This window comes from Triturus cristatus, chromosome 3_2, assembly GCF_964204655.1.
Source record: "Triturus cristatus chromosome 3_2, aTriCri1.1, whole genome shotgun sequence".
Lineage (NCBI taxonomy): Eukaryota > Metazoa > Chordata > Amphibia > Caudata > Salamandridae > Triturus > Triturus cristatus.
In genome coordinates, this window is record NC_140584.1 from 85435818 (window position 1) to 85460984 (window position 25167).

The 25167-nt window shown below is 43.0% G+C and overlaps 1 protein-coding gene across 2 annotated transcripts in view; it reads right to left on the minus strand.

The window, feature by feature from the left end:
* The window catches only part of ITGB5 (integrin subunit beta 5), a 522259-nt gene that overhangs the window by 173733 nt on the left and 323359 nt on the right, over positions 1-25167 (minus strand). For both annotated transcript variants that reach the window (XM_085647299.1, XM_085647300.1), the window contains 2 exons: positions 10652-10741; positions 1360-1494 (listed from right to left, as the gene is read on the minus strand). In XM_085647299.1, the coding sequence (XP_085503425.1) occupies positions 1360-1494; positions 10652-10741 (225 nt within the window). The remainder of the gene's footprint in view (positions 1-1359; positions 1495-10651; positions 10742-25167) is intronic.

Sequence of the window (25167 nt, forward strand, 5' to 3'; positions counted from 1 at the left end):
GACAGTTTTTAGAGAGAGATTTATGTAAGGTCGAGATTTTGACAGCTGATTTGTTTTCAACATTTGGCAGTCTTTGTTTTTTCAGTCCATGTTTTCACGTACTACCAGCATGGTGAGGATGCAGTTCAAGCTCATTCACTATTTGCCCTGGCCTTTGAAACCGACCGCCAAGTATCCACCCAAGGACAAGAAATGTTAAGTCTGTCAGACAGAGCACCAGTCCCTCAGCTTGGATCACAGGATGATTTCACACAAGTCACCATAGGAATCACCATACAACATCAGAATGGATGTAAATAGTCTTAAATTAAAAAAGCTTCTCTGCACCACATAAGAGCTAGCCGGCCTTTTGTTTATTCTTGGCCTGTTTTGTGTAAGAGGGAAGAGAAGGGGTGGATGTATACAATCTCTGCAAAGTTTCATAGAGATGTGTGTCTGTTGTATGAGGGGTGCTAATTCAATTAGAAATCCCGACCCCAGACACTGCCAGCCAATTGGAAGCCCCTGCATCCAACTAAACACACCAAAATCCATTTATTAGGGGTCACAACCCAAACACCCCCCTGGAGCTAGGCCCCTGGTCACGATGAGGCTACTTCAAATTTGACCGAACACCAACTAGGGAGGGACAAGAGAGTGAGCCTTCCCTCGTTCTCCAACCAGACTATTAAACTCACAAAAACAAAAAAGGAGACAATAGGAATTATATTCTCAACTACCAGTCGCCCGAATCAGAATATTAAAACTGTCTAAGTGGGTCCCCCACCAACTATTTACTCCCCTTGGCAGGATTAAAACGTTTTATACAGCGGGTGTATCGGAGAGACTAAATCTCCATCACCCTATCCGCTAGTAACCGATAGGGTAATGGAAATTTAGTCTCTCCAATACATCGGTTTTAATATTCTTTCTTTCTGCATTCAGTATCCCATTTCATGTTAACTCTTTAATACATCTATGCGCTCCACCTCGAGCGTTGGTTTGCGCCTTGTTAAAGAAGGGGCCCTTTGATGAAGCATGCCACTATTTAGTGGTTGAGGGCAATTTTAATAACCCTAAGGATTTTCCATTTATTTCTCCCCTAGACCTTTTGTATATCATAGATGCCCATCCCGATTCGGGCAAATGGTAGTTGAGAAGACAATTCCTATGTTCTCCTCTTTTTCTTTTTTCTGTACTTCAAATTGGAGCCAACGACAAACAGGTCAACAGTTTTTCTAACCTGCAACAAAATATAGTGGCGTTCAGCTACTAACATGGATGGTGCAAATCATGCTAGCTGAATTGCTCATTTAATGTATTTTTACAAACATCTATTTCAATAATCCCTCATGTATAGAGCCTCATTATCAAACTTACAGTGTCTCCAATTGTGAGATCCCCGCATTTTCTGAGTCCAGGATGTGGGAGTCCATCTTGACACGTGGCTGTGAATGCCAAGCTGATATCATCCGGGCTGTCTCCCACAGTTAGTTCCACCTTCGACCGAATATTCTGCAAAAAAATCAGAGGGGACTAAGAAATATGAAGAACAGAAGGAACTTCAATAGTATTCCTATTCCACAGTCCAACATCTGGGGAGATCAGTTCTTGTTTTAATTTATCAGAGTAATGCACCTACCTGTTTTAATGAAAATCCATACGTTTCCTGGATGAAGATGTTTGTCAATTTCGAGATTAACAGAGAAGAACTGTTCTTAGAAAGGCAGACTATGTGCCAAGAATCAGCGGAGTGCTTTACAAGGAACCTTTTTTATGCAGCTGGAGAAGCACGAACATAAGGTGCTATGCACAGAACAGTATGCTAAGAAGAATTTGCTGAGGCCCAATTACTGTAATTGGAATGTGATGGGATGCGGATGGGAGAACATGAAATTAAGGTTGCACTAGACAGCGTAGTGTAGAGTTTTAACATAATTACTCACAAATATTTACAATTTGATGCAATCCTTAGAAGACCACTTTATCAATGTTCCAAAAGATTTTCTTCATACTCTAGTTCATAATTTTGCTGACATTTCTAAATTATTAGTAACACATGCTGTAAATATATAATTTCTTTTTTCATTGACCCATTCACACATGCCACAATTGGCTCTGGCATTCATGCAATTTTTTATGTGACTGTGGAAAGCAGAGATCTGGCATTTCTTGGAATACTCACAAAGCCAAATACTTATTAGCGCACTTTTTATTGAAGTAGATTTGGTTGTTTAGGCACTACATATCTTTCACAGTCTGCCATACGTATTAAAATGCAATATGATATATTAGCAATATATTATAAAGATGAGGCAGGAGAGCAGTTGTGAATTAAACCCAAGGTAAAGAACATGCACAATTGCTATGCATATCCTGTCCCAACAATGCATTACATTGAGATAGTTAGGAAAACTGAGCTAAGTATCCAATTCAGGTCTCCTAACTTGGGAAAAAGACAGTAGTAGTGTTCATTTTCTTACACATCAAGGTAAAATGAACACACCTCTATTGACACTTAACAAAAAATATTGTTGTTGTGGTGCACGTAGAAGTTGTGCTTGTGGTGCCTGTGGGTGTGCATTCAATAGTGTGTGTATATTGGTTGTGCAGCATTCTATATGTATGAAAAAGGGGCATAACACATTACCTACATATACATTATAACACATGCACAATATATATGTGTATTAAGATAATGATGAGTAGTACTTGCATAACTCCAAGACATTGCCACCAGGAAACAGCCAGCACAACGGAAACATCTAAATCTGCTCGGCAGAAACCCGGGGGCATGACGGCAACAGAGTACTATTAGCCAGCAGAGAAGACCGCTTTGTCGGCGGTCTCCTGTCTATTGCGCAACATCTAAATACAATGGGGCAGACCGCTGTCAGCTTGACAGAATACTTGGGACTGCTGCTATGGCAGGACGGCGGTAGTCCCGCCAATATCTAAAGCAGGCCATAAGATAGCCACCAATGCTGGAGTTCCAGTTTATCCCTACGAGCAGAAAATACAGACCCACTGCTCAAAGAGTGCGTAAATGAGTTTGCAGCAAAAATACTTGGCTTTCCCAGGCTGGCTTTCATGTTATTAATGATAGGACAGAGAGCTGACCTTTTTGGGCAAGGGAAGCAGAAGAGGACCACTTAATGGGTTTCTCTTAACAACATTTTACATGCTAAATTCCATCCCTGAAACTCAAAAATAAAAGAGGAAGGTTTCAGGCTGCTACTAAAGGAATTACCTGAACAGAGATAAACCCCTAATAAGGTTCCCAGATATAAAGATTTCTCTTTCCCGCAGCCAGTTTTTCTTAACAAGGAATCTTAACCACTGGGGAGTGTGAGTTGGAATATTCCTAGTAGAACTTTCAGTATTTTTCTTTCTTTTTTTGTGATTTAAGAAATGGAAGATGCAGATTCATACACATTTAAAGAGAGAGAGTACACGATTAGGAAAATACAATAAATATGTATAAATACATATTTTGATATTACGTGATAGCTGAGCTAAAGATTAATAATCCACTGCTTGAAGCAGCCCCAAATGTTTTGACCCATTTTGCATGCTGACCTACCCTTACATTGGTAAAGCGTATACTCTATATGCAAACAAGCTATATAGAGAGCTTGTCATTGCAGAAATGTAGGGAGGCCAGCTTCTAACCATGATGAAGCGATACAGGTAGGCACAATTATGATAGCTACAAATACTGGATTTCGAAATATAGAAGTATTGTCTATTCCTAGTATGATTACTATGATTAATCCTGGAGGTAGGAACAACCTGCTGAAACAATTTGCCCATAAATAACAAAAATCTAGTTTCATTGCATATGAAACTTTGAACAGCAAGCAAACATATGTACGATGCCAGCACAAGGCAGACAGAATCCAGGGCAGCAATCATGGAAATGGTATCCCCATTTATATAATTTAGCAGGGGCGTCATAAAGATTAGGGTCTTATAATGTTGTATTATGAAGTTTGTGGAAAGCAGCTTCCTAGTTTATCCTGAAATTCAGCCATTTATATATCAGTGTTCAGTTTATTGTCCCAGCTCTCTGTCGAAGACTCATCCACGATCATTTCAGAAAGAAAATATATAATAAAACCCAATTATTTGATTTTTACCCTCAGCTATACCAGATACCAGCTTACAATGTGTCATATTGAATTAATCACTATCAGCTTTTGAACAAAATCTCTGATCTGCAAGTAATATTGGAACTCAACATGAAGAATGTTTGAGTGACAAAGCCAACGGGGGAATAAGATCTGGAAAGGTCACTTTGACAAGAGGTCTGAAAATCATGTCAAAGCTACACCTTTTAGCCCCAAGTAAGAAGGTCTGGCCAGAAGAATTCGAAGGATCACAGAGTCAAATACCCTCGAAAGATCTAGTAAGATCAGGAAGGAGCAAAACTATCCCACATTCATAACTTGAGTGCAGACAGAGAATCAGTTGTGCCTGGGAAAATACCAGTAGAAAGAAAGAATTGAGAATGTTGATTTAGCAGAGAGGCCTGGATAGAAGTGCAATTATTTACCATGAAGCTATAATAAGGTTACACCCATACTGAATTCTCAGGGCCCACCTACTTAGATGGAAACCTCAGTCCCTCAATTGGTAATTTAAAAGATTGATGCTGTCAGATTAGGAGTGTTAAAGATCCTGTGTAAATAAAACATAAATCAAACCTTCCTAATCCCGCGTTTATAGTAAAAGTAATTTTTTGCTATTTCACTTTGATACTGAATTGTAATCTCTTCACTAACTTTTTTCAATGGCATGAAGAGAGCATTTGTGCACTATTAGGTCCTGGCAAAGCAATCTACAAGAGGGGCAGGTCTGTTTGGTGGGTTTATTGATCTTACACAATTTACTAACTACCTAGTCTTCATTTTATCAGCTCTGATTTGTGGGTTATCCTCTAGTCTAACAAAGGGTATTTTCACACACTCTATGCCAACATGGCATGAATGGATCAGTATGTGCCTCCTTCATCTCTTCTGCTGAAGTTAATCATGTCCAGGTGTCCATGAGCCAAAAAATTCAAATTGGTTGCTATGACTTTTGCCAAGTGATAAACACTAAGGGCCTAATTACGACTACGGCCGTCTATCTGGTTGTCAACCCGCCATATTATGAGTACGGCGGTTGGACCACCACTGGACTGCTGCAACCGCTGGGGATCCCTGATCCCGCTGCGGTGGCACAGCGGTCTGAGAAAGCAATATGTTGGCGATGCTGAAGCGGCACCGCAGAGAATAATACGAGTTGCCCAACTGCGACCCTATCCACAGCTGTGAGCCCCCATTGGAAGGGGTGGCGGTGAGACAACCCAGTGGCCCCTTACAAGGAGGCCCTTTCGCCTCTGTACAGGGGGGCATACAGAGGGGCATATGGTGTGCACCCTGTATGTTAGCACTCCCAGTTCATTCATGGGAAGAAATGCACAACATGGTGCATTTCTTCCCATGCAGGAACCTGCCTCAGCACTCCCACAGCATTACCTTTCTATGGCTCTACTATGAGCTTTAGAAAGGCACCGCCGCAGGACCGCCTGCACAGGATTGACTCGTAATCTGGCGGGCGGACTGACTACGGGTTTGGTGGTCTTGCAGCGGGGCACTGGCATGGCAGCCCATTGCAAGACTGCCAAACTCGTGATCAGTCCGTAAAAAATAAAGCAAGGATATTTTCAAACTTGGTACTAGAGGCTGCTGTTAAAAAAAATTAAATAACAGGAGACCTGAAACGGGGTCTGAGATTATTATTTTTTTTTTACATACAATGCTGTCTCTAGGTCTTCAAAACAGTGCCTAATAAATTACTGATGAATGTTAGATTAAAATGCTCTGTTGGGCTTTGCATGATCTACAAATACCACTCTACATACAAGCAAAGTTTCAAGTACCTTTTACAGCTGACCTTACTAACAAGCATTGGCATAGCCAATAGGTCTCGCCTTTGGGACCTTATAAGTGTTTAGCCATGCAACAGTTGCATAACTAAATACTTATAAGGTCCCAAAAGCGAGACCTATTGGCTATGCAAAGCGCACGGCCGCGAAAGTGAAAGTGATCGCAATCACGATCAAACATCAAAGCGGCTGTGCGGCCGCGAAAGTGAAAGTAATTGCGGTAAAGCACATGCACTGTAGCTCTAGGCTGGCCTGGTGGCACTTTTTGGAGCCCTCTCAATAAGTCTCGCCAGACCAGCGCATGCGCTGGGTCAGGCGAGACCTAAAAACTAGGGGCAATAAATGAAACGTGGTCTAGATCCGGATTACAACTCTTGACCTTCTCATCTTCCAGAGTTACTTGGTACTTCACACAGTGTGGCCACAACCATCATGAGAACCTCAGCAGATCCGACCTAGTACGTCAAGAAAATAAGGCACATACACATTGCATTTTGCAGCATTTAGCACTGCCCAATAATGAGCTGATTCTCAGTTTCAAAGGATGATACCTGCAGGGTGACCGCAGCAAATTAAAAGCGCCAAGCAGACTAGGGTTTCTGTCCACGTGGGTCAACTTCAGAGCCAACGACTCTTCTTACAATAACCTGGAGCTTTTTAAGAATCTTGTAGTTCCTAGATCTGGGACTAAGTGATGAAAACTGGCACTCAAAGTTCAAGTGTCACAATGAAGCAGGCCTTTTCAAATTAAATAAAATGTGATTGTGGAACGAGGCTGAAGCACTTTCATGTCTACCGGTCATGTAGTCAATAATGGAAGCAAAACATATGCTCTATGGACGTCTTTCTCAGTCGTTCGCCATAAAAAACAGGGAAGGCAGACCCAAATTGTTCTTTTAGTTTTGACTCAACCTTGACATTTTCTCAGTTGCTGACCAAGGCTTATACTTAGACGCATTGTGTTGACCAGACCCTCCAATTTAACATCACGGTCATCACCTCGATAAAAAACTACAAATTCTGGACACGCACCGCGCATTATAAACATATTAGTAGTCTGCTCAGACCATAAATGCTCTGAGAAAAACAGCTTTTGTGTGACGCAATGTTCTGCCAAATTAATTAGGAATTCACGACAGCAGGCAGCGCCCTGTGACGAACGGATCCAAACAATCCACCCAGAAAGCGACAAAGAAAGAACGCGCCAAAATGAAAAGAAACGAAGGGACCCCTTCCATACGGGGGTCTGCCCTTGCTGGGTAACCAATGGGCTGCGGCTGCCGGCTGCCATGGGGTCATTTGTTGTACACGCTCTGCAGCAAAGGAGCGTTGCACCGCAGTTCAACACATTCCAAGAACAGTACATTCTCGAACACTCTCGAAAACAGAAGCTGGAGTTCAAAATTGGGATGCATGTAGAGTGGTCACATTTCACAGAGAAAAATACCGGCCATTTGTTCAGATTTAATAGTCTGCATAGGCCCAGACAGGATACTTAAATACAAATTTGTATATAATTTTCGTTTTTCTTTTTAACATTGTGTTTATATTTTTGTTAACTCTAATTATCAGTCATGGATTCTTAAGGCAGCTCTACAGCAAAAATGTTTAAAATCTTTTTTCTTATATTTGCTGTCTTGAAGTATCTCCTGATAATGGGAAAAATAACAGTTGTAAGTGATTCTTCTCGTTTTGTACCCGCTTGGACATTAAAATACGGGTCATCTCAGTAATAAACCCGCGATACCCTAGATGGCAGGGTCATTGGTAACGCGGGCACTTGGGAAATGGCCGAAGGGCCGGTAGCCGAGTTCTAGGTGTGTGCTGCTTTTTTGGGCAGCCTGGGGCTGTCTGTGCTGTTAGGATGCCGCCAGCGTCCCAGTGGGTGCCTGAGTGGTCTTTCTAGAGGGAGATAGGCAGAGGTATCACTCCCTGTCTCTCGCTGGGCCGGCTCATTAATGTATGTTGATTGAGAGGGGGCAGGGGGCCTGAGCAGAAGTGATCTAAGTGAAGTTAATAAAACATGCCCCCCACCCCCTTTCTTTACATAAAACTTTGCTGAAGCAGTGTTTTGCAGGAAGGATCCCAATCCAACCCTCTAGATGGACCCTGCAATACACAGCTTTGAAGTCATGAAAATCGTCGATCTTTCTTATACAGATTACAACAAACAAAATATCCCTGCCCTGAAGCCTGATGGCAATTAACCCCTTCAGCGCGGCGGGAATTCCGCCGCAGCGCTGGGGGTGGTTGGGGGGCAGCGCGGTGGCGCTGTGCTCATGACGGAGCCACTCCGTCATGAGCCACGGTTGAGCTGTGCTCATGACGGAGTGGTTCCGTCATGACTCCGCCCAGTTGCATTGTCCCCCCGCACAGGCGGGGAAACAGCGCCGCGTGGGAGGAGCGGCCGCCAACGGTCGCGGCATGACGGAACCGCTCCGTCATGAGCACACGGCAACCGTGGCTCATGACGGAGTGGTTCCGTCATGAGCGGGGAAGGGGTTAACTAGGATAATAAGAAAAGGAATATAAATAGGATGTGGTGTAATGGCCACAGCTGGAGACTGTGGTTTTGGGGGACCAGGTTCGAGTCTTGGCATCAGCTCAACATCCCATGATTCCGGGAAAAACACTTAATATATCAGAGCCTACAAAATATGAATGCGTCCTTGTGTAATGTAACTGGTGCTCATTTAAAGCGCCCCAATACCTTTGGGTCGAGTTTGCGCTATATAAAACTGCACACAAAAAAATCCATTCTCATAAAAATCATTCCTCAATTGCATAACATCCATCTCAGCCACAAGGCCTCACAGTCATACCTCTGTACCTCTTGGTCCCACCCCTCTGGACATTACAGTCCCACAAACGCCTGGGGTGGGGGTGAACTGAACTTGCCTAACTGTCTCAAACACCCTCTCCTGCTCCTCCATAGACAATGGACCAGGAGTGAGTAGGGGCGAATTAGCTGAATTCCACACATTGCTTTGGTAATAGGCCTTTAGCTGTGATCTAGAAATCAATCAAGAATACATGAACATTCCTTTTATTATAATTCTGATATTTGTTTATCCCATGTCTGCCTTTGGTAGCCTCTTGGAGCTGTGGCTGTTTGAGTAGTTCAGTCAGGGAAGCCTGAAGTCGTGGTGTGGGTGCGTAGTTTGCGTGCCATGTTCATTTTGGTGGTTGATAAGCAATGGCAGCTCGCTTGGAATGGGGGTGGTGAGGCAGGGGGATTAAACAAAACTAAAAAGATTTAAAAACCTACCTTCCCCGCTGCATGCCTCTCCTGCCGCCGCACGACTCTCTTCCTCTGCTGGAAGCACAGGAGGCGCTCAGGATTCCGGGCTCACCCAGCCAATCCCTACACAGCAGGAGCATCGTTGTGACTGGCCTGAGGATCCTGTTTGGATGCTCAGGCAGTTCCTGGGGAGGCTGGGCATGTTCTTCACACGGCTGTCCAACACAGCCCAATGAAGAACATGCCAAGTGCGCATGACGGTTTGGCCGGCACTAGAGGGCCGGCCAAACTGAAATGTGCACTCAGGGAAGTGCAAACCACCGTTCCCCTGGTCTGGCATTAGGGAGCCAGCCCGCCCCGACTCCGGAAAGAAAAAGAAAATGATAATAACGTCTTGTTATCATTTTCTTTTTTTCACTGCTGCAATAGCAGTGGGGCGACGTTCCTCCGCCTTAGCGGAGGAGCCGCCACTGTTTCATAAGTTGTGTGTGGGCGACCGAACTCGACTGTGTTGGCAGGGAATCATGATATTGTGAGTGGCTGTGATGGAAGTGTGTTTTAAGTAGAAATTACAGGTACCACTTGTAGGCCCAATTCTACGTGGAGCAGGTTGGTGCATGTGACGGCTGCTACATCTGTATTTGTTGTATAATTGTTTGACCACTGGTATCATTGGCAAGCTAAAGTGTGTTCATATGGAGGACCTGTTCACCAGGTATAGTCCAAACATTAATATTAGATTCATAAGCTTCATGTAACTGTGTGTCTGCCGAGTGAGTTGGTTTCAAGTTAGGGAGGTGAGATGTTTATAGGAAGATCAACATCTGTTTTTAGTTTGGTATTGAATTGATTTGCATAAAACAGCAGTGTTGGTTTAGTGTGTGCGGTGCGCGAACATCAGCAGAGCGAGCCTTCGCATAATGCGCTCTTGGCTAAGTTGTGTTGTGGTAGGTGTGTTCATGCTAGCATCAATCATTTCAGATTGCACTACGGTTGAATTTTTCCACTGTTACTTGCACCAAATGACAAACGTGAAGTGGCTTTTACGTAAACTGACTGATTAAAATCAACATTTTTCACTAGTCTGGGCTATTTATACAGGTGCAAATCTGCACCACTGCCACCTATGTAACCAGAAAATGCTGATGCAATCTGTGTAATTAGGTTCAGTCCCCCCACGACTCACTCTTAGCAATAAGAATACAAAACTGGGCTCATCTCAGTAGAAATACTTGGTGACTTTTGTAATTTTTCTAATTGAAACTATACAGCAGAGTGCATGTCATGGCTAGCCGTGATACCCCACAGCGTCCAATTACAGGCAAGAACAGGAGCCAGCGACCTATGCCTGCAGGTGAAGAAACATTACAAAGGCATCTTGTAATTTTCAGCACCACACACAGCTGCAGGGAAGGCCAGATTGAGCCAACAAAGGAAACCAAAACATGTAAATAAACAAAGCACGCGCTTTAAGCCAAGTAAATGGACCGAAACCTTACGTTGTAGGCGTTAATTATCAGCTGTAGAATATTTTTGGAGTCTTTATCCAGGATTTCCACTGTTGTTCCTGGTATCAGGGACGTAAAATTCTAAAAAAATAAAATTAAAAAAAATAAGTTTTTATAAAATAATATATTCGCATACAGCCAGCTGTTGTCTCACAAAGTGAATGCAATAGACAGAAAATGGAGCAAGAATTGTGAAATAGCAGCGTTATTCTATACAAAAGGTCACTATTCTATACAAAAGGTCACAGGAATGATGCGGCAATGGACGGTCATCTTATGGGGCTGGGTTTTACAGAAGTATAAGCCAAATACGTGGTAAAGAAGCCAAATTAGGAATTATATCTTGCTACTTTGACAGACATTAATGCACAAAACATGAGACTGCTAAAGAAAATTAACACCGCTCTTCACACAGAAAGCTATACAAATCCAGCAGGTCATATTCAAAACGCCATTTACTAGCAATTAATCATTTAACTCTATATAGAGGCCCAGGAGCACTTTTGTTAGTGATGCTCTTTCTAACTCGCATATTAAAATGTTTAAAATAATAAAATGTATATATATTGGAGCACTATTCAAAGACATGCTTGCATCTACATATTTCTTGTAATACAATCGGCTTATCTACTTCTGCAAAACCTAGATATGTTTTTGTTTAATTCACTTATGGGTTTACGCTGTGCTCGGACTCTAGGGCCTCTGTGAGCACTGCTTTTCAAGAAAGAGCAACGTACAGCAGTATTATACGCTACATATTTATGATGCACACGTCTCTCTAGGAATCACTATATGAATCAATGAATTCATCAGACCTTAGAAAGAGATGCACATTGTTCTGGATTCTAACATCTGAGAGCCTCCTGAAGAAGCTCTTGCTAACACAACCCTGTCCATGATGTAAACAGGAACTTGAAAGACTAGAACAACACAACAGTAGATGTTTCCTTGTGTTTCAGCATCCTACAACCAAAAGTGGGCCACGTTTAACGCTCTATTGCATTCAAAGATAGTTCTGCTATGGGGCGTGGCTTGCGCGCCGCGGCGAGATGGCGGTTCGCGCTTGAGCTCCGTGAAGAGCGAGGGCTGACGGAGACATTGCTGACGCTGAGGAATGTCCCGCTCAGCGCCGAAGATGGAATATTGCATGGGAAACTGCCGTGTATGCTATGAGGGAGTTTTCTAGAGGTGGAAAGTGGCCAAAGTTCACTTATTGGCATTCTAAGGTGGCGCTTCATGTTTTCACGAGCGGCCGCCATTTTGTTTCTTCTGTGAGGGAGTTTTACTCTCGCTTCTACACGACGACGCTACTGGATTATCCTGTCAGGAGTGGAGGCATACAGGAGCTGGTGACGTTTTTTTCACCTTTCTTGAGTTTATTTTGTTTTTTCCTGCCGCCTATTGCAGTGCTGCCCCTTGTGTGAACTTGTTGAGGTTTTTGCTACCATATTATTCGTCAGACGCACTGCCACTTCCTTATGTGAGGCTTCTTTGCTCTGGGCTTGATTTTGGTTATTTTCGTAGTCGGTGAGTGCCTACTTGCGCCTGCAGCACACGATATTTTTTGTGAGGTGTTTTTTTTTTTTGACTGGGATCGCCTGCCATATTCTCTGTTCGGCGTTTTTTGATGCAAGTACATTATTTCTTCCTGTCCATTTTTCATCTTGCACATTGAGTGTTTTACAGCCCCTGGCATTTCTTGCTATCACTATATCTGAGGAGGTGTATTTTGTTCCTATTGAGGTGGTTTGCCCTATGGCTGAGAATATGGCCCCTTCACCGAATGCTAAGGACGTTAAGGAATCTAAAGCATCTCTTAAGAGGTCCAAACAGGTTTCCCCAACACCTGAGCCTGCTCCTAAAGACACTAATTCGACTCTTGAGTCCATCCTGACGCGCCTTAATGAGGTCTATGAAATTGCGCAGTCTACTAAGACTAATACAGATTTATTGCAGGTGGAGGTGTTAGCCATCAGGAATGATTTCAAGGCCCTTTCCCTTCGTGTTTCAGGTACAGAAGCACGGATTAGTGGCGCAGAGGATACCATGCAAAAGCACTCTAGATCTCTCACGCAGATAGAGCGTTCCATGGCAGCATTGAGGAAAGACCTCACTGAACAAGAGGATCGTAATCGTAGATCTAATCTGCGAATTTTTGGTCTTCCAGAGGATGTTGAAAAAGAGGCATCTTCCATGATTGAGTTTCTTTATCAATGGATTCCATCTACACTACAAATTTCTTTCCATAAAGATTTTGAACTGGAACGGGCACACCGTGTCCCCTCCTTTCGCCCCAAGTCTGCTACGCAACCAAGAGCGATAATTTTTAAACCGCTGCGTCATCAACATACAGAGCAGATCTTGGCTCATATGCGGAAGGTTAGAGCTGTCTCTTGGAATGGCCATCGTATCTCAATTTCTCAAGACTTTGCCAGGGACACGTTGATAAGGCGAAAGGGCTTCCTTAATCTTCGGAAGCGTTTGTCTGAGATGAATATCCCCTTCTCCTTTGCTGGTCCCTCAAAATTCCGCATTACTTTCAAAGGTCGTGTCAGAATTTTCGACGAACCTGCGGATTTGGCCTCGTTTTTGGATAATCAAATGGAGTTGCAGATGGATCTTCAAACGGGGGCTTCACATGTTCCTGGTTCTTCTGGCACCTGATGCGGCTATACATAATCCATTGTTTTTTGTCTTTGTCAGATCTATTAGTCTAGCTGCTTTTAGATCTGCGCGGTGGTCTTTTTGTCCATTGGTTTTGACGTATTTCTGTCGTCTCTTGGTGCTCCCCTATTATCGTTATGGTGTCTTGGTCTTTAGTGTTGTTAGTTTTATTGTATAAACCCTTTAATTTTTTGTCGTAGCATCTCATGTTGGCTTGCCTACACTCCTGATCGCGTGTCGTCCTGTTAATCCTTGCCTCCCCAGTTTGTTTCTCGACGTATTAGGTCATGGTCCTTTTCCTTTCCCGTTGTTTGTCTTTGGTATGTGCGTCGACTTTTGTGGTGAAATTTGGTTAACCTATCCTTTTGTGGTCGGTCTTTTTGCTTCATGGTTGTTTTTTGTTATCTCGTATTTTATGGAGTTGGTCATTTTCTTTTTATTTGCGTTATCAGCGTGTTGCTGTATGGTTTGTCTTGGTGTTTTAATTATATCTGTTTACTAGGTATTTATTTATGACTATATTTAGAGTTAATATGGGTCATTCATATAGTTGTTAGTTATACCTTCTTTATTGATTTTTTCATTGAGTGATTTCAGTACATTGTGTTATTAATTGTCTTTTTCGCGTAGGTTAGTTTTTTATAGATGCTTTGTAATTGATAGATCTATGCCTCTCTTACCTACATGCCCACTTACTTAGGCAAGTATATTTTTTTGCCAGTTTGGGTGTATATGGCTTTATTTACTCATGGCCAGTTGTCTATAAGTTTGTATATAGATTTTACATATTTATATGTAGTATTAGATCTCTTATTTAGCTGCCATAGGGATTCACGGACTGCTATATTGATAGGATGTTATATACCGTTTTTTAGTATGTTTCACTTATTGTTCCATATTGTATCATATAGTATGCTTTAGATTGTATTTCTTCTTTTCTTTGCATTATGGTCCTCTTTCTCTTGATGGACTCCGTTTTGGGATGGTTCTACCTAATAGTAATGTTATCTTTTAGTTCACTTTCCATCAGCTCTTATTGCCTGTACGTGCTTCCTTTTTCTCTCTCTCCTGCTCTTACCGCTCTCTATGATTCATTTTAATTGTTATATATATATTAATTTGGTCAAACATGTTGCCTTTATAGTCTCTCATTTCGCTTTATTTTCTAAAGTTATAATTGATTCCAGCTCTTAGTTTTTAGATAGTTTTTCTTTTAAAATGTATAATCAGCTATGCACTGTTCTGGGGCTTTTTATGCTGTTGTTGGTATTTCTCCTGTTGGCCCCTCGCTCTTTTTCCCATGTCCCCCCTTGTATGAATTTGGTCTTTTTCAGACCTGCCGGATTGGCCCTTCTCTCTTTCTTTTTCTGTTTTCTTTTGCTTTCTTTTTCCTCCTCTTTCCTTTTTTCTTTTCGGATTTCCTCTTTGGTCTCACCCTGTTTTGTGTTGGCTGTTGATGTCTGCTGGTTAGCTCTCCTGGTTGTCGCGCTCCATTTGTCACATAGGGAATATCTCTTTTTCCTGATAATGGTTCTATGTCTGGACTAAATATACTCTCCCTTAATGTTAAAGGGTTAAATCATCCAGTCAAAAGGTCAAAGATTTTGGACTACTGTAAATCTCTTTCTTCGGATCTCGTCCTTTTTCAGGAGACAAAGCTCTCTGCCAAGGAGGCGTTATTCTTGAAGAAAGAGTGGGTCTTTGATGTTGCTTGTTCGGATGCTTGTGGTAAAAGGAATGGGGTAATTACCTTAGTTTCTAAACATTCTGGGTTATCTATCGTTTCCTCTGAACAGGATACAGAGGGACGTTGGTTACTATCTAAGGTGTCCAATGGTAATGCTGTCTTATTTGTCATGAATATTTATGCCCCCAACAAGGATGACCCGTCCTTTTGGAATGCGATCACCAAAAAGCTCGAAGATACCCCTCACTCTGGCAATCTTATTGTAGGTGGTGATTTTAACTTGCCAATGGACCTTATCTTGGATAGGAATTCTGCCTTTAACTTTCGTCCCCCTAAAGCTCACAAACAAATGACTAATATGTGCTCTCTTACCCATCTTCAGGATGTTTGGCGTCTTCATAATCCCACTGGTAGTGACTTTTCCTTTTTTTCTTCCCCTCATTCGTCGTTTTCACGCATTGATTATCTTTTGGTTCACTCTTCTCTGGTTCAATTTTCTTCCTCCCCGCTTATTCACCCTATTTTAGTTTCTGATCACGCCGCAGTGACATTTACTCTTACGTCCTTTGTCCCTAGGGCACGAGCTCGTTCGTGGAGACTCAACACAGAAATTTTACATGATGAGTCCTTGGTGCGAGAGTTTTCCAATGACATTGAGACTTTTTTTACTGAGAATGTTGGGTCAGTCAGTTCCCCTGTTGTTCTCTGGGACTCTTTTAAGTGTACTTTCCGTGGTCAGGTCATCAAGTGTATGTCAGGGAGAAATGCAGCCATTAAGAAGGAACTCACGGACTTAGCAGATGAGATCAAACGTCAGGAATCCCTTTTTCGACACTCTCAGGACAAGACCTGCCTCCAGTCTATTAAGAACTTAAAGTATTCATACAATACTATAGTCACTAAGAGAGCTCATATTGGCCTGCAGGCTCAGAAATCTAAGAGACTGCTGTTAAAAAATCGTGCGGGCAAGATTCTTGCAGCCACTTTAAAGTTCCAGGAATCTTCTTGTAATACCTTCCAAATTTCTTCTATTACTGACCAGTCTGGTATGAAAAAATTTCAAACTGCAGAAATCCTTGAGGTTTTCCGTGATTTCTATAATAATTTATATACCCCATCGGCCCAAGCTTCTTTTGAACAATGTCAGGAGTTCTTGAAGTCGGTTCCTTTGAAAGTCGTTTCGGAGGAAGATAATCAATCATTAAATTGCCCGATTACTTCTGATGAAATCATTTCCGCGATTAAAGCTACTCGGTCTGGTAAAGCTCCTGGTCCTGATGGTTATCCTATTGCGTTTTATAAAACCTTTATTCCCGTGCTTGTCCCGAAACTCCAATCCGTTTTTGATGCTTTTATTAAGGATGGTTCTGTGTCTGGTTCCGCGGCTGATGCTACTATTGTAGTTATCCCCAAAGAAGGGAAGGATCACGCAGATCCCAAAAATTTCCGACCCATTTCCCTTCTTAACATGGAAGCCAAGATCTTTGCTAAAATTTTAGCTAAACGCTTAGAATCCTTTATTCCTCAATTGGTTCATCCCTCCCAAACAGGTTTCGTAAAAGGACGACTTGCACGGGATAATATTCGTACTTTTTGTCATATTCTTGGTGCCGCTAAGCGATCTAATCTTCCGGCGGCTGCCTTGGCCCTTGACGCTGAAAAGGCCTTTGATAAGGTATCTTGGCCTTTTTTAAGAGCTGTTCTATGTGCACATAATCTTGGTGATTCCTTTATTCGTATGGTTATGTCTCTTTATTCCCGACCTAGGGCTAATATACGGGTGAATGGTGCTACGTCTTCTTTTTTTAACCTTTGTCAGGGCACTAGACAAGGGTGTCCTTTGTCCCCTCTCTTATTTTTGTTGTCCATTGATCCTCTCCTTAGAATGATTGACTCGCATCCAGATATTAAGGGATTCTCTTTTGGGTCTCATCAGATAAAAACAGCTGCATATGCAGATGATGTTCTCATTTTTTCTGATGATATTGAACTGGCCATCCCTGCTATTTCGGATACGATTGCTCTTTTTTCAAAAGTTTCAGGTTACACTCTGAACAAAGATAAGACAGAGATGTTTCCTTTAAATGCTTACTGCTTCTCCTCTCATATGGGCTCGGCTGGCTTTAAATGGCAATCTAAACAGCTAAAATATCTGGGTATCTATTTTTGTTCCACCCTATATGCTACGGCTACTTATAACGAAGCCCAAACTATTCTTAAGGTGAGACGTCTTTTAGAAAATTGGTCTCCGAAACATATTTCTTGGTGGGGCCGTATCCAGACTCTTAAAATGATGATTACTCCTATTATTAATTTTGTTTCCTCTATGCTTCCAGTAAGGCTTTCTGATTCCTTCTTTCATGAACTTGATTTGCTTACTTCTAAATTTTTATGGAATGATAGAAGGGCTAGGATTGCTTATAAATTTTTACGGAAATCTTATGATATGGGAGGCTGTAATTTTCCTGATTGGGGGAAGTATCAAACTGCTTTTCTGGCGTCCCAGGGTGCCCTTTGGTTTTCTTCTCCAGCTATTCATGTTCCAGCATGGTTGACAATAGAACAGGAATTGGCCTCCCCACTGCCGACTGCATCTTTTTTAACCACAAACACCCTTTCTATTCCATTCTCTCGCTCTATTATTTTAGACACTATTGCTGCGGTTCGTAAGGTGGATAAGAGAGTAGCGATTCCATTACATAAAACTAGATGGTCGTCTATTTGGCGCAATTCTAAAATCAAAATTAATATTGACCCTGAGTTGATGTCTTATTGGGCTGGGAAAGGTGTCTCACTTGTTAAACATCTTTATGATTCCAACAATGATCCTTCCCCTTTCTCATCCCTTGCTCAACAATTCTCTCTATCTAATTTGGATTTTTATACTTTTCTTAAGATTAAGGTTGCACTTGCTAAAGTCCACCTTCACCCTTCTTCCCCTTTGATTACGCTTTTTCAGCTTTGGATCAGGACTGGTCATGTTGCGTCTCGGATTTACAAATTTTTATCGTCCTCTACACTCCCTTCTCAAACTGTCACACAGCAAAAATGGGTACATCATTTTGATCATAGTGTTACTGCTCATTTCTCTTCTGATACCTGGCAAGATATTGGTAAATTTTCTCTTCGTAACAAAATTGCCCCCTCTCTAACACAGTCTAAATTTTTCTCTATTAATCTTCTTCATTGGACTCCCATTCGCCTATATTCACTCAATCTCAAAGAAGACAATTTGTGCTGGAGCTGTGGGCTTCTACCAGGCGATTTTCAACATATGTTCCTTGATTGTTCCCTTCTCCAACCCTTCTGGGATTTAGTTCACAAACACCTCATGCTCATCTTTAACATCAAATTCCATCTGTCTTTTCCATTAATTCTTTTGGGTCCGTTGGCGGCCCCAGTCCCTTTGCCCTTAGATCCCATGGAGTTACAGTTGTTGGACCTCTTGTTAACTATTGCAGTCAAAGTAATTCTCATGGAGTGGAAATCTTTTTCGTCCGTCTCTTACCATACTTGGTGGGCTTGGGTTTCCTTTCTACGAAGTGCTCATACGTCAGTGGACCATGCTCATCTTTCTCCTTCTATTTCCTCTGGTGTTTGGAAAGCCTTAGACTCGTACATGGAGTTGGCATCTGAAGGGTTGGTGGAGCAACATCCCTTTGATTTGTCTGGTTAGTGTTGTCTTGTGTGTTGGGTGATTCCTCTGGAAATCCTCTCCTCTTCCTTTTCTTCTCTCTGTCTCTCTTTTTCTTTCCTCCTCTCTTTCCTACTCTTTCCGTCTTTTCTTTTTTCCTTTCTTCTCTTTCCCCTTTTCCCTAATTTGCCATCTGTGGGTGATACTTTTGATATATATTTTTGCCAGTTATCATTTTGGGTCTTCCCTTCTTAAGTAATTTATTTATCTGATGTCTGTAAATTAATGTATGACAATGATTTGTTCTCCTATTTATTAATTCTACATTAATGTATCTATTACCTTATTGTCCGATATCAATTGTATCACTTTGGCTTGTATCTTATGCTTCATATTTGCGCTTTTAAAATAATAAAATTCTTTGAAATCAAAAAAAAAGATAGTTCTGCTATTGTTTCTATGGAAAACAAAGGTCGGTGACATGGGAGTCTTCAATATAGTTCTCAAGTTTTCCATGGAAAACAAAGGTCAGAGACCTGTGAGTCTTCATTATAGTTGTCCCTTTTTCCATGGGGAAACAAAGGTCGGTGCCATGTGAGTCTTCATAATAGTTCTCCCTTTTTCCATGGGGAAACAAAGGTCGGTGCCATGTGAGTCTTCATAATAGTTCTCCCTTTTTCCATGGGGAAACAAAGGTCGGCGACATGTGAGTCTTCATTATAGTTCTCCCTTTTTCCATGGGGAAACAAAGGTCGGTGCCATGTGAGTCTTCATAATAGTTCTCCCGTTTTCCATGGGGAAACAAAGGTCGGCGACATGCGAGTCTTCATTATAGTTCTCCCTTTTTCCATGGGGAAACAAAGGTCGGTGACATGTGAGTCTTCATTATAGTTCTTCCCTTTTCTGTGTTATAGCAACATAGGAAGAACTAGTGAATTAAGGTGGCCTTGTCACCTGAAATTCTGTTTAGATAGCAACAAAACTGAACTGTATGGAAGGCCAGGGGGCCTTCAATATAGTCTTCCTTTTCAAATTTCTGTCTGGCTTTCATGTAATTATACTGCACGAGTTATCACATTAAGCCCATACATATTGGTTTTGCTTCATACTTATTAATAACTTTTATGAGAGGTAGATATCTTGGGTTGAAATATGCAGATTTTGCTGCAGATAGTGGATTTTTGCAGTGTAGCAAATCCTTATGTACATAATAAAGGTGGCAGCTTCACATAAGACTAGCGGCCTTTTCCTTAAGGTAGAAAGATGGGATACGAAGCACAAGACGCAGAATTCTCATTGTGCCCAAAATCATGAGTTGTAGTTTTTCAAGTGATAGTTTTGTATTTATTTTGGCACATGTAGGTTGATTTTCCTGAGATATATGTGGGATTTACCAGAATGAAATAAAAAAATTGGCTTTGGGGGTGCCAATAATAGAAAAGGACTGGGAGATAAAGACAGATCAAAATAATCCTGCCCGTGTCTCTTCCAGCCTATTTATAATGCGGATTACACCTTCTCCCCAGGGCTAGTGGAGGAAGGAGGCAGAGGATCGGTGGGCCGAGAAGTGTTTGAGGTAAAATTAGACACTCTCTTACCTGGTGACTTCCCCTTCCCACTAAGAGGGAGGGGTAAAGAATAGGATTGATAAAGGGATGTGGAAGTGGGGGCAGTTGCAGAGCCCTACTCCATTCCTTTCAACAGAGATTACAATGTGCATCACACTATCAGACAAAATTGTGACCTATGCATATCCACTGGTTCCTTTTCCAGTGCAAATGATGGCGGGACGTGCCTTTTGTAAAGCCAATGATAATAACGAATATCTGGTGCAGAACACGCACCCTCTTTTCGATACCGCCATCACACTTCTCCCTTTCCAGCTCCAGTCAGGGAACAACTGACAGTCCCCACAGGCATGTGACACCACAATGGTGTAACGCTACCAGAGTCTGTAAAATGAATATATGTGCAGGAGCAGCATCATTTAGAATCCACCCTCCGCATGTACTCTATTCACGTGTTTTAATCCAATGTGTGCCTTAACTCATTTACTTGAGTATTTTTTGTTTATGCCTTTTCATAAATAATGTTGTTGTATTTATTTGGAAATCGTAATGTAGTGGAGTGAATATTTAACACATGTATTCACATTTATGTGAATGTTCACGTTATAAATAGGACAGCTTGTTTTCATATGGTTAACAATGTTCTAATGTACTTCCATTTTGATTTTTGAGCTAACTTAGCTTGACATTCGGCCTTAGCAGAGTGCTACACATTTTAAGATTGCTAGTGTGCCGCGTATTTCTTTCTTTGCGGGTGCGTTATCAAGTCCCTTGTTAGCTAGTGAAAGGCCTATTATTTTGTATTGGATTGATAGTGAGGACTGGGAGGAGAAACCTGAAAGCAAGCAGGAAGAGACGATGCTGAATGGAGCATCCTGTGTCCAGTGTACTAGGGATATACAACACTCAAGGACGAGCAGATGTGTCCCTAATTGGTTCCCAGCAAGTGCCGCCACAGGATTGGTTCTGAACTGTGGGAAAAGCAGATGGATACTCTGGGACCTTTGATGGTGCTTTTAGTTGGTGTTCCTCAGCAGTCAGAGGAGCGACCAGCAGCGGTCCATGCAGGTAACAGCGGTGGGGCGAGGTGGGTGGGGATTTTGATGAACAATGCAGTGGGAAAATTAAATAAATAAATAATTTTCCCTTGTCATCGTCTGTCGGAATCCCTCCCCCCCCCCGCCCCCCCCCCCCCCGGCCCCTCAGCTGTTACACCTGCACGGGCCACGGCTGGGACAGACCCTTTACCTACTTGGTAGAGAGAAGACCTTTCTATCTTCCCTGATTTCCCAGAGTGCAAGGCTGCATGCTAAACACTCTGTCCGATTTCTGTACTTCTACGGAGGTTCACATGATGCCAACACCTTCCTTATTTCACTTTAGAAATCCGCTTTCCATTTTCATGTGTTGATTTTGCTAGAATTAGTTCCTTTATGGAACATACGAAAAATTTGATAATTTGCATTCTTTACATACTGATTATTTGCATTCTGTATTTTATAATATCTCGATTTAGAGTGCATGAACATATGAACGTCTTGCCTTTTATGATATCTTGGAATAATCCTTGACAAGTTTAATGATTGTAATAAACTAATAATCTGAACTTAAACCCTTACGGCTGAATACCATCATCTCTCTCATTATTATAGAATAGTACAGATTTTTTGAAATTCACGTCTTCTGAATGCTAGTTCTCTCTCCACACTTGAAGTCGACTATCAAAGGTCCATACAACCTGTGGGGGATTCTGTATGATGACTATTTATTTATTTATTTGAAAAGTTTTATATAGCGCTGGCTAGACCCGGAGGTATCAGAGCGCTTTACATGAGGAACATTAAGTTACCAGTTACAAATACATCAGTTACAATAGCATAGCAAAACACAGGCAAAAAACAATGTTGGCTGCTGAGGGAAGGAAACATAACGGGGAGACGAGAAAAAGCTATGTCTAATGTCCGGCTGGGTAGGTGACGGCCGAGGGGGTGACCCAGAGCCAAAGCCCTCTATAGTTGCCAAAACAGCTCCACCGGGCAAAGGCCATGTTGTTCAGACTTCACTGTAAGTACAGCGTTCAAGGTTTCAGCCCGGGGGTATTGTCATAGATCGATTGGTAGCACCCACCCTAGTGTTGCTGGGAAGCGCCGTCTGTTTCCCTCTTCGGCTCGCCCTTATAGGTGGAATAGGGGCTGCGGTGGGGATTGGTCCAGTTAATAGCACAATTGTTCTTCCGACCTCGGAGGCCCCGCATGCCAGAAGAAGAAAAAACACAGGGGAAGACTTGCTGTTGGGTTGCTAAGCACTTGGCAGCAAAGCTTCCAGGGATCCGGCCAGGACAGCCATCTTAAGGTCATGCCGACAGAATGTGTGGGCCGGGGTTGTAGGACACTCCACTGTTGTCCCATGCAGTTCTTTCGGAGTGGGTGAGGCTGTAGCTGGATTAAGTGGGAAAACAGTCCCATTGTTAGACTATTGCGCTGTGGAGACCCTGATGTAAGGCCCAAAACCTCGCTCCGGGCACAATTTTAGGGTCATGCACAGCCCTTGCCTGGCCCACCTTCAAGTAACTCTGCCCAATTTTCCTCCCAGGGCGAGACACCGCTTGTGGGGAACCCCAAGATCATCCCAGCTGGCCAGTATAGTGTGCCCCAGAGCTTCGCTCACCTCCCGGTAGCGCTGACTGCATCGGTGAGATCACACACTGCGGCTTCAATCACCGCACGTCTTCGTCCCAGACATCATCGGGGTATTCATCCTGAGCATGGGAGACTATCCCCGGCTCTCTAACAACCACTGTGGAGATAGGGGAACTGCTTCCTTTGTCGCCGCATACAATGCAGTCTCCACGGGTCAATGCTGATTATTGGAATACCGCTGGATAAACGACCGCAGCGCCATCTGGTCCCAGCTGCAGTCCAGGCGGCAGATACTTCGGCGATGCTCAATCGGAGGACGCAATCGGAGGAAAGCGAATTAGGTCTCTAGGTGAGCCGCTTGCTTTCCGGTTGCGAAATCTTGGCTAAGGGTGGGAAAACAATGCGGTGGAACGCCGTAAAGGAGGACTATACCAAAAGAGTGAAGTTTAGAGACCGCTACGCCATCAGTGGTTTAAATTATGTTTTGGCTCCCAAGATGATACATGGATTTTAAATGGGCCATTTATTGTTGAGAAATTTAAAGTTTTCTTCGCACAATCCTGTATTTCTGACAATTAGCAGCCACGGGCAGTCCAGAGTAGTCCTTTGTTTAATGGTGTCTGCTTAAAACGTATTATGACTTCATTCACTTGGTGGCCCGTTATGCCGCCATTCACCAGTAGTCTTTCTTTATGGGGCAAAGAATCGTGCTGCCTGATTTTGTAATATCTGCAGTTACTACAGTTGTTCCTTGGGCCTGTGTTTTGATTTTCCAATAGTCCAGTGTGAACATCTCAAGTGAGATGATGCATTCCAGTTTACGGTCCAAGTGAAAGTCTTGGTTCAGGAGCACAAGCACCTACCAGCTCATGTTTATTTTAACGGTTCAAAAGGGGGTGGTGATGGACGGAGCATCAGAACCAATCAAACACTCACACCCAGTCAACAGATCTGGGGTTGATCCATCACCGTTCTTTAGCCCACTCTGCCACCCCAGTTCAGACATGGCCATATGCAAATCAGTCTGACCCTGTGCCTCAAGGGAACAGTCCAGCCCGAACTGCCAAGTCATGCCTTCCCTGGACCGGAAACAAGCTTCCTAGGACCGGTTTCTGGCATTTCGGCCGTCTTCAGCCAGGCTTGCTTGAAACCAGTGGCAAAGTGAGCAAGGGACTCACGTCTGAGCATACCCTGCCAACTTATGGCGAACAAAGCGGTACAAAAGGGGGTGGTGATGGACGGAGGATCAGAACCAATCAAACACTCACACCCAGTCAACAGATCTGGGTTTGATCCATCACCGTTCTTTAGCCCACTCTGCCACCCCAGTTCAGACATGGCCATATGCAAATCAGTCTGACCTTGTGCCTCAAGGGAACAGTCCAACCTGAACTGCCAAGCCATGTCTTCCCTGGAGCGGAAACAAGCTTCCTAGGACCGGTTTCTGGCATTTCAGCCGTCTTCAGCCAGGCTTGCTTGAATCCAGTGGCAAAGTGAGCAAGGTACACACGTCTGAGCATACCCTGCAACTTATGGCGAACAAAGCAAAAACCAAAGGAAATGATGGACGGAGTGTTGAACATTGCAAGCACTCACCCCCAGTCAACTGATCTGGGTTTAATCCATCACCGTTCTTTAGCCCACTCTGCCACCCCAGTTCAGACATGGCCATATGCAAATCAGCCTGACCCTGTGCCTCATGGGAACAGTCCAGCCCGAACTGCCAAGCCTTGCCTTCCCTGGACCGGAAACAAGCTTCCTAGGACCGGTCTCTGGCATTTCAGCCGTCTTCAGCCAGGCTTGCTTGAAACCAGTGGCAAAGTGAGCAAGGGACTCACGTCTGAGCATACCCTGCCAACTTATGGCGAACAAAGCGGTACAATAGGGGGTGGTGATGGACGGAGCATCAGAACCAATCAAACACTCACACCCAGTCAACAGATCTGGGTTTGATCCATCACCCGTTCTTTAGCCCACTCTGCCACCCCAGTTCAGACATGGCCACATGCAAATCAGCCTGACCCTGTGCCTCAAGGGAACAGTCCAACCTGAACTGCCAAGCCATGCCTTCCCTGGACCGGAAACAAGCTTCCTAGGACCGGTTTCTGGCATTTCAGCCGTCTTCAGCCATCCGTCCATCATCTTGTGTGTTTAATTTTAACGGTTGTTCTTTGCCAGGGCTGGGAATAACTGGATAATCTTTTTTTCACACCCAAGTCTCAAAGGGATTATGGGTTTTATGTGAACTACGTACGGACAGTTTTCTGAGTAAAAAACTGGTGCACAGAATAGGAACATGAGGTAAAGCTCAATGT